This window comes from Pteropus vampyrus, unplaced genomic scaffold (assembly GCF_000151845.1).
Source record: "Pteropus vampyrus isolate Shadow unplaced genomic scaffold, Pvam_2.0 Scaffold343, whole genome shotgun sequence".
NCBI lineage: Eukaryota > Metazoa > Chordata > Mammalia > Chiroptera > Pteropodidae > Pteropus > Pteropus vampyrus.
The window spans coordinates 358,480-368,437 of NW_011889124.1; the positions used below are offsets into that span (position 1 = coordinate 358,480).

A 9,958-nucleotide genomic window follows, 5' to 3' on the forward strand; every position below is an offset into this window, starting at 1 on the left:
ATTTGCAAATATTTTCTCGTAGTCTGCACTTTTTAAATTCTCACCAATATCTTCAACACAGCAAAGGTTTTTAATTTTGATTAAGTCTGATTTATCAATGTTTCCTTCTGTGGAACTCCTTCTTTTGATGTTGGATCTGAGAACTCGCCTAGCCCTAAAGAGTCAAAGATTTTTTCCTGTGTTTTTTTTCCTGAAATTTCTATGTTTTCGTGTTTTGCATTTGAGTGTCTGATCCAGGTTCCGGTGAATTATGTGTAAGATGTGAGGTTTAGGTCAAGGTTTGTTTTACCTTGTTTTTTTGCCGAAAGGCGTGCAGCCGCTCTGGCGGTGCGTGGGAGAGGCTGTCCCTCGTCGCGCTGTCGGTCGGGCCTGCTCCCCATCCCCGTCCCCCGGAGGCCCCGTCCTGCTGCGTGGGGGCTCGTCCCCGCTCCGCAGCCTGGCCGTAAGCTTCGGAAGCCGGTAGCGCGACTCCTCCAATTTTATTCGTCTTTTTCAAAGTCGTTTTAACTGTTCTGGTTCTTTTGATTTTCCACATAAATATTAGAATCAGTGTGTAGCTACAGGAAGAGTCCTGCTGGGATTTGGATCGGTGCTGTGTCCCATCTTCACGTCGGCTCGGGAAGCACTGCCCGTCTGGACGTGCGGGCCCTCCGTCCCGCGGACGTGGTCGTCCCCGCCCCTCGTCAGGTCTGTTTCTCTCGTCCGTACTTTCAGCGCGCAGGTTCTGCCCACTTTCTCAGATCTGTGCCTGTGTGTGTCTTTCCATGTTACTTATGAATTTTGTTTTATTTTGGTTTATTGTTATGCATCGTTGTTGTATACGTGATTGATTTTTCAGTTGTTCATCTTTATTTTGCAGTCGTCCTAAATTTACTTAGTTCTCTTTGGGATTTTTCATCTCTGTTTTTGGTCGATTCCTTGGCATTCCCCGCACAGACACTCTGGTGTCTGGAAACTTGTCCGTCTTCAGTCTTGTTCTCCGAGTGACGTGCCGTTGGTCTCGATTCCTGGGGTTTCGTGTGGTGGGGACCTGCAGGGCGGCGAAGTAGGGTGACGGCCGGCACCTCTGCGCTGCTCCTGCTCCGGCTCCAGGGGACGCTCCGTCGTCTCTGAGAAGGACGTCCGCGGCCAGTTTGTCGTCGGGGTCCTTTCGGGATGTGCTCTTCTAGGCTTGATTTTTCTTCTACTTGTGATTTTTCATGAATGGATGCTGAATTTTGTCAAATCCTTTCTCTTTTTTTTGAATTGACTGATAGGAGCACGTGGTTTTTCGTCTTTAGATTTCCAACATGGTGGATGACATTGATTTATATTTCAGTACTGAACTAGCCTGACATCTGAGATAAATCCTCCTTGGTTGTCACGGATCATTCTTTTTATATGTTACTGGCTCCGACATGCTAACGTCTTGTCGATGATTTCGTGTCTCTTCACGAGGGACGTTGGTCTGAGTTTTCTGTTGTGCTGTCCTCATCCGCTTTTGTGTCAGCATGATGCTGGCCTCATGACATGAGTTGGGAGTGCTCCTGTCTCTTCCCTTTTCTGGAAGAGATTGTGTAGAAATGGCAGTATCTCTTTAAATGTTTGCACCCAATAAAACCATCTAGGCCCGGGCATTTCTGTTGTGAGAGGTTTTACCTAACATTCTACCTTCGTCATCAGTCCCGAGGTGTCCGGGGGACGGGTTTTGCCTCGGTGGGTCTGGGCAGCCTGCGGGCTTTGCGGAGCTGCCGCGTCGCGTGTCGGTGTCGGGCTGACGGACGTGGCGTCGTTGGCGCGTTTGTCCTGGGGCCGGCTCCGCGGTGGAAGCCTCTCGTTTCTGGTGCTGACGCTTGGCGTCGGCGGCGTCTTTGCTTTGCCTGTTTTGCCGGAGGTTTACAATTTAATTGGTCTCTTCAGAAAACCAGTGTTTGGTTTCTTCCGTTTTTCTCCTTGTTTTTCTGTTTTCATTTTCATCGATTTCTGCTTTTGTTTCATCCTTCCTTCTGCTTGCTTTGGGTGTATTTTTCCCTTTTTTTCTAGTTTCTTAAGGTGGAAGCTTAGATTATTGATTTGAGGTCTTTCTTTTTTCTAAGAGGTGTTTAAGACTACAAGATTTTCTCTAAGCACGACTTCACCTGCAGCCCACAGATTTTGACATGTCGTAGTCTCATTTTTGTCCATTTAAGAAGACTTTCTAATTTCATAGGTCTTCTTTAAATAAGGTATTATCTTGATGTGCCTTGTTACATTTCCAAATGCTTGGAGATTTTCCTCTGTTACTGATGCCTGTTTTAATTCCGTTACGGTCTGTAAATGCACTTTGTAAAATTTCAGTTTTTAAGCTTGTTACGGGCTGTTGACCTCCAGGGCCTGTGATCCGTCTGAGAGACAGGCCCCCTTTGCCTGCGAGGCACTCCGGGGTGCCTGGCGGTGGGCCCTGAAAAGTCGGCCTGCACCCCGGTGTGGGGCGGGGTCGCGGCCCCTGTGCCCTCGCTGGGCTGCCGTCTGCCGCTTCTCCTTGTCACCGGGAAAGCGTCCGGAGTCTCCAGCTACACTTGTGGGTTTGTCTCTTTCTCCTTCCGGTTCTGTCACTTTGCGCTTCGCGTGTTTCGAAGCTCTGCTTCGGGACACGCACAGATGGGGTCAGTGCGTCTCCTTGGCGCACGAAGCTCCTGCCCTGGGGCGCTGCGTCCCCTTTCGTCGCGGCAGTTCTCTGATTATCTGCTCTGCAGGCGACTGTCCCGTGTTCACACAACCGCTCCGGCCTGTTTCCTCCCTTCCCGACTTCCGTTTTCTCCTGCCAGCTGTTCGTTCCGGGATTGTTTGGTTTGTAGGAAAACTGCAGAAACAGAGCAGGGCCCCCCGCCCCCCCAAACACACACACACGCGCCGGAAAACCAGCGTTTCCTCACCGCTGGCGCCTTACGGGCCCGGCGCACTGGCCGTTGCTGTGTGCTGCTCGGTCACTGGTGCCTCCGCGGGCGCCCAGCAGGGCAGGACATATCTCTGGGGCCAGAGGGTGACCAGGCTGGACACGTGGCATGCTGGGCCACGTGCCGCTTTTCTAGCCAGACCTCCAGTGGCCCTAGCTGTTTGCTCTCCGGGCCGTGTCAGAGCCTTGCTACTGGTCCCGCCCCGTGACCCTGGGTAGGCGCTTCCTTGCTGTGCACTGCCGCTGGGCCCGCAGCGGGGACTCGAGCACAGCCCGCCCCTGCCCCGCTCCTGGCCTTCCTCCCGTGGTCAGCCGTGCCCACAGCCACAGCGGGGCCTCTCCCCGTCCCCTCATCGTTCGGGGGACTTTCCTCGGGCCGTTCTCTCGGGCCTCAGTGTCCTCTGCCACGCGCGGCTGCACCCCTGAGTGGTCTTCCTGTGTGCCTGCTTCCCGCCGTCGTCGGCGAGGACACCCCCCACCCCCACCCCGCGGGCGCCCTCGGCTGCACCCTGCTGTCCTGTGCCCGGGGTTTCACAGCCTTTTCTCAGTGTCACTCCGGACGTCGTGGCTCCACGTGTGTGCACGTGGGAGCAGAACGGTGCCTGTAACCCTCCCCTTCCTTGACCCCAGGGCGGGGCTTCCCCAGCCAGGGCCGCGGGGGGTCCTGTCACAGCCTTGCTCTCCTTGCAGGCTGAAGATCGAGGAGCTGGAGGGGGAGCGGTGTCGCCTGGAGGAAGACAAGCAGCAGCTGGAGACGCAGCTGCAGCAGCTCAGCCTGGTGGTGAGTGCTGGGGGCAGACGCCGGCCCCCCCCATCTCTGCTGCCCTCGCCCCCACAGACTGAACGGGGCCTCCTCCCGCACACGCTCCCCGAGCCCTCGGGCTGCGCTGAGCCTGCCCGGCGTCCCCTCTGTCCCACTGCTGTGCCCTTGTCTGCCACAGCCCCGGAGCCCGCAGGCCGTGTCTCTGCAACGCCGCGGCTGGCAGGCGTGCTCCTCGGGTGCAGACGCCCCACGGGGGCCCTTCTCAGCATGGCTGGGGTCCGTGTCCACGTTCGTCCCCTCTCCCTGCATCCGTGAAGTGGGGCTGCTGTTTACACTGCCTCGATTTTACTTCGTTTTTCAATTTTATCCCCCTGTCCAAATTAGTCCGTGGCAGAAAACCCACAGCTTTGCGGTCGCCCAGACTTTGGACAGGCCATTGATTTTATCTTGACACCTATTAGAGGTAAATCAAATCTCGTTTTTATTACCAATTCCTGGAGATGGTAGAAGTGACAACTTTGACAAAGCGAGGTGCGGTGAGTCGCGGCTGGACTGTGCTCCGCTCCAGGACCTGTCATCTCTTAGCATTTAATTGGGCCACGGCCCTCAGACGGGAAAGCTGGGCTGTCGGCAGGTGGATCCCCGCTGCCCGCCCGCCCGCCCGCGGTGCGTGTCACAAGGGCTGCTGATGTCTTTCCGGCTCTTTGACCGAACACAGCCTGGGGTGGCGCTGACAGCTTCCCAGCCTCCCGGTGGCCGGGCGGCGTGGGTCCAGCTGACGTCGCTCTTTCTCCCTTGCACCTGGGCTTGGGGGCCTTGCAGGAGGAGCCTGCGTGGCTCTTGGTGAGCTCGTCAAGGGTCACGTGCGGTGAGAGGTGCGGCTGAGCCCTGAGCTGACGGCCACTCGCCACCAGTACCGGCCCTGGGGAGCCAGGGGTCGGTTGGGTTCCCCGTCTCAAGCGTCCCGTTGGAGGAAATGAGGGCGGGCCGGGCCTCGTCCTGTCCACGCTCCACGAGCGGCTAACAGTGCCGACTAGTCCCTCCTCAGACCTTCCCCAGGCCCCAGTGGGCGGGGCCTTGCTCCACATCCTGGAGCTGCACCTGGCCAAGGGGGCCGGTGGCACCTGTGTCAGCACACAGAGGCTCTGGGAGCAGAGTGGGGGACTGGCTGACGGCACGTGAGCACCGAGTTCACATGCAGCTGCACGTGTCTGTGCAGGTGCCACCACCAGCATAGCGTGCGGGGCCTGGGCCCCGACAGCCCAGGGATCTGAGGCTGCTGAGCTCAAGGGTGCACGCCGCGGCCCCAGGGCGGGGATGGCCGCCGAGTCCAGAGGAGCGGGGTGGCCGAGGCTCCGTGGTGACCCCCAGCCGCCGCCCCCGCTTCCAGGTGGGTGCCCAAGAGCCAGGCCGGGGGAGGGGTGGCACCCCCGGCGGCCCGAGCACCCGGCACTCACAGCTGTTCCGGTCCCCTCCACCTGCTTAGAGCTGGGACCAAGTGCTCGTCCTGGCAGCTCTACCGTCCCCCAGACCCTGAGGCAGTGCACCGGGCAGATCCTGACCCCCTGTCCCAGGCCAAGCCCCTTCTCCGTTTCCGGCCTCAACTGGGGTCTGAGAAGGTCCTCTGGGGCTCGCTGCAGGAAGGTCGGTGTGAGGGCGGGGCGGCCCCAGTCCCCGACCCTCGCTCGTCCTCAGTGGCCAAGGCTCGCTCGTCCTCAGTGGCCAAGTGGTGAGCCTCTGCGGGGCGCATCGCCGAGCTCCAGGGCCCACACTCACTCACTGCGTCTCCTCTGAGGCTGCTCCTGGCACCCCGGCACCCCACTTCCCTAAGGAGACTGCCACCCAGATTCCTTACATGCGGCCGAGGCGCCCCACACAGGGATCTGGCCAGCCTTGAGCCCAGTGCTGTTGCCCGCCCGTGAGCCCGTGCCCGCCGCGCCCCACCTTGCCCCACACCTGCTTCCCGACAGCCTCGGGGCTGCATCCCTGACAGCCAGCGGCTGCTTCCAGTTGCAGCCTCAGCTCCGGGGACCACTGCTCTGCTCGCCACCTCCACCCCCGGCACTGCCCACACCTTCCCAGGACAGCTGCCCCTGACTGGCCGTCGGGTGATGCTCAGGACACACAGAGCGTCACGCCTAGAGGCTGAGCTGACCGTTGCAGGTGGTGCTGGTCACCCCTGGTCACCCCGTCAGAGCGACAGCTGCCGCGTGACCCCGATGCGGGGCAGGCAGAGTTCTGCCCCTCCCGTCCGCTCACCAGCATGCGAGGCAGGCCTGTCTGCACAGGCCCCCTGAGGGTGCAGGAAGCTGTGGGCTCTACCAGGAACGGGGGGTGCCCACCGCACCCCGCAGGAAGGCAGAGACAGAGGCCAGGACTCAAGGAGACATCCGCCCTGTTTGGCCATGGCAGATGGACAAGGAAGAACTGTCTGGCCCAAGGAGCTGGTCCAGGCAACGTCACAATGGGTCTGCAGGTGACCTGGGCTCGTGGAAACCACGTGCTCTGGAGGGCCCAGCATGTGAGGCAGAGACCTCGGCTGGAACCCGGCCTTGCTCGTTGGCCAGGAGTTCTCAGGCAAGTCGGGGTTTTGCCATCTGAGCCCTGTGGGCGTTACAGGGGAACAGAAGGGTGAGGACCACACCTCCTTCACCTCTGCCCCTCGGAAGCAGCAGGAGGGCACGGGATGCCCTCCAGGTGGGTCGCCTTCTGGGTGGCCCAGCCGCAGGCCCCTGTGGGGTGGCAGGGGTGCGTTAGCCCCCAGCACAGCCTGGCTGTGTTTGTCAGCGTGCGGCTTCAGACTCTTTATGCAAACACCGCTCCCTCTGGAGAGGCATCTTCACGTCGGCAGCGCTTCGAGGAGGCTGATTAAAGTCAGCTGCAGTTGAGCGTAATTGGGGACGTGTGCCGGAGCGGGCGCCCCTCACTGGTTAGAGCCTTCGGAACTGGGGAGGAAGCAGAGCCGCAGCCACTACCCAGAGCCGCTGCCCAGCCCCACTGTGCGCTCGGGGCCTGGGGGCGGTCCCCCCCGTGGTGCCACCCGTCCTGGCTGCTGCCACACTCGTCTGGGACGAGCTCTGTGCATTTTGGTTGTGGCTCGAGGAGGTGGGGCCTCCTGCCTGGCCGTCAGGAAGACGGGGAGCCTGGGGGCCCCCATTTAGAGATGGGGAAATTGAGGCCCACAGTCAGCCAGCACACGAACAGCTAACTCCAGCGCACCCTTCTTAAAGGCAAAGTGGGGTTGGAGCATGCCACCACGTTCTCAGGCGAGGTGACTTGAGCAAAGCGAGCTCTAGGTTTGGAGGCGGGGCCTCCGTGCTTCTCAGGTGGTGGCTCTGGGCCAGTGGCCTGGAGGGGACTTCTGGCACCCCCACACCCTCCCCTCCTCCTGCAGCCTTCACTGGCCCGGGCCTCCCAGAACCAGGGACAGGGCTTTGGAACCCCAGTAGGCAGGGCACCGTGTTCCTTGTCCCCACAGACCGTGATGGCCTCTTGGCAGGCAGGCAGTGGCTGTGGTGGTGGCGGTCCCTCCCCAGCTGTGACCCTGGTCTCGGTGTGCTCGCCTGGACGCAGAGCTGACACCCCTCCCCTGCAGGCATGTGCCGAGCGAGCAGGGTCACTGCTACCGCTGGCACGTGAACAGCACCAGCACCCTTGCGTGACGCACGTGCTGGTCCCCATTTATGTTGTGGTCCACATTCGAGACTGTCAAGGCCACGTGTCCCTGCAGCTCCCGAGGCGTGCAGTCCAGAGGGCCAGAGGCATGTGGCGCGGCCCGGCGGACGCTTGTCCGTCAGGCCGCTGGGCCCCAGGCTGGACGGCGCCCCCCACAGGGAGCACACAGCTGGGCCCCGCACTCGGGCACAGTGCCATGCCCTGGGTGGGGTCGGGGAGCCCCCTGGGTTTCCCCCCGTGTTTCATGAACATTCTCAAAGTACAGGGAAGCCCAAAGTTTCCCACAAACACCCATCTGCCCACCGTCCGACCCGACCCTGTCACGTGTGCTCTCCTGTGGTGCTTCGTGACACATCTACCCTCCTCGCTCTCAGCCATCCGTCTTCTTCAATGTTTTTGACGCATTTTAAAGCAAATTGCAAACATCTGTACCCTTCTCTCTCGGTGCTTCGGCGCGCGTGTAATTAGGCAGAATTCATCTGTGGGTTCGAGCCCAGGCCCTCTGTCCTTAGAGTTGCCCAGTGCTGGTCCGAGCAGGTGGTGGTCAGCGCTGGCGCTCGTGGGCACCGCCCCCTCGGAGGCCCGCCGGCCCCAGGCTGGTCTGCAGTGTGCTCGGGAAGGGCACCTGACTGCAGCCAGTGACATTTTAAATAGTGTAACTTTTTTGGAAATGGAGTGGGAAGAAAATTGCTGGGTTCCCTGTGAGCAGAAAGCTCACGGTGCCCTGGAGATTGTCCCCACCCCTGTCCCTGCGTCACCAGGCAAGCAGCGCCATCCAGTCATAGGCACCTCGCCCCTCCCCTTTCCAGACGCGGGCGGGCTGATGGCCAGCCCGCTGCCTCCGCCTGCCCGCGAGGGCCCCAGGCCCCAGGCCCCGCCCCCGCAGACAGCCCTGCAGGTCCTTCTCCACCTACCTGCTCTCACCTGCCCAGGGGCCCTGGGCCCAGAGCAGTCCTGCCCAGCTTCTCAGAGCCCCTGTCGCCTCTGACCGTCCCCCGCACTAGACCATCCAGCTGCTGCCCAGGCCTTTGGTCACACCCTCCCCTGTGCAGGTTTCCTGATGGCCTACTGCCTGCACTTCTGGAATGTCCTCTGGGCATTGCTCCCGGAGGGGACGGAACCTTGCTGCCCAGTGCCTGGTGACCCCTGGGCGTGGGGTGCATCCCCGAGGTTGTCCCAGGGGAGATTGTGTGCCCTTGGTGAGGCAGGCTGCAACCCCAGGGCCTGACGTAGCTCTGAGGGTGTCACTCAGCGTTGGTGACGACCGCAGTGCAGGGGTACTCGAGGGATGGTGGCTGCAGCTGTGCTGTGGCTGCTGGGCCCTGGCCTCTACCACTCGGCGGGAGCAACGTGGTCCCGTCCCCAGCTCACCTCCCAGACCTGGGCCTCTGCCTCCCCCCGCAGGGATCCAGCCCCCGCCCCCCGCCCGCCGGCGCCCACTCTGGCTTCTGCCTCCCACCTCCCTCCCCACCCGCCAGAGAGGAGGAGCCGGAGCCGTCGGGCCTGCCTGCTGCAGTCGGTCCGTGTGCAGGGCTGGAAGAGACCAGGGTCAGAGGTCCTGCACGCTCCACAACAGAGGCTGCCCCGCAGCCATGGGCGGCTGTCCGCGTGTGCCGCTGCAGCGCGGGCAGGCGCACCCCGCCTCCGACAGCGCCGCTGTCCCCACGGCCTCACCAACAGAGTCGCCGTCAGACTCAGCCTTTCTGGTCCCGTGGGTGAAAGGGACAGTCCAGTGCAGCTTCGGCCTTCAGCTCCGTTGTCACGTGTGAGACGGGGTCGTAGTGTGTTCGCGTGTTAGAATCCTTGGGGCACGTTTCAGCGGTTGTAGGTCCTTTCCTCGTTGACGTCCTGGAGCTCTTTGTATGTTAAGGGGTTGAGCTCCTTTTCTTTTAAGTAGTGACTATGTTTTCTCAGTTTATCATTAGTCTTTTGGCTTTGCCTGGGGTGAGTTGGTTGGCCGGTTGGTTTATTTTTACCAAAGCGGAAGTTTTTGATTTTTAAGTTTTTCCATAGTTGCACTTATCCATCTCTCAGGGGAGCTCCTTGGGCTTTGGGTCACGTGTGTACCTCTCCGATGTCAAGGTTTTAAAAGAATTCTCGCGTGTTTCTTCTGGTTTGCTCATCGTTTCACCTTTTACATTTAAACCTGCTTGATTTGGAATTGGGTTGTGGTGTTGGTGTCTTAAGGACACTCTCCTTGGTCGCCCCCAAACCACCAAGGAAGCCTGGCCTTTCCTCGCGGGTTTGAGACACCCCGCCTCCTGCCCAGGCCTCCACGTGTCCCTGGATCCGGGCCAGTGCCTTCGGCGTTTCGGAGTCTGATACATCTCGTCCTCAGCTCCCCCACGACCCTTCTGCACAGAAGTCTCCCAGTGACCTCGTTTGTTTTCGTAGGGACTTGAGAGTGAATGCGTGCACTCCCTCCACCCCTCCCCGCCCCCGCTCCGTGGGCCTGAGCCCCACTAGATGTCCTGGAGCGTGGAGAAGAGCGCGTGGCGATGGCGCCTCGGGACGTGTGCGCACCGCACGGGCGCGGCCCTGAGTTCCCGTGGCCGGGACCTCCCTGCACCCTCGGGCCAGTGCACAGACCCTGCTTACCGTGCGCA

At 60.6% G+C, this 9,958-nt stretch overlaps 1 protein-coding gene across 2 annotated transcripts in view; it reads left to right on the forward strand.

Moving 5' to 3' along the window:
• MAD1L1 (mitotic arrest deficient 1 like 1) overlaps positions 1–9,958 on the forward strand; it is a 249,882-nt gene that overhangs the window by 191,457 nt on the left and 48,467 nt on the right. The window contains exon 16 of one of the 2 annotated variants that reach the window (XM_011378518.2): positions 3,588–3,695. In XM_011378518.2, coding sequence (XP_011376820.1) covers positions 3,588–3,695 — 108 coding nt within the window. Of the gene's footprint in view, positions 1–3,587; positions 3,696–4,079; positions 4,141–9,958 lie in introns of those variants that run through there. The other variant, XM_023522390.1, reaches the window with a different exon arrangement.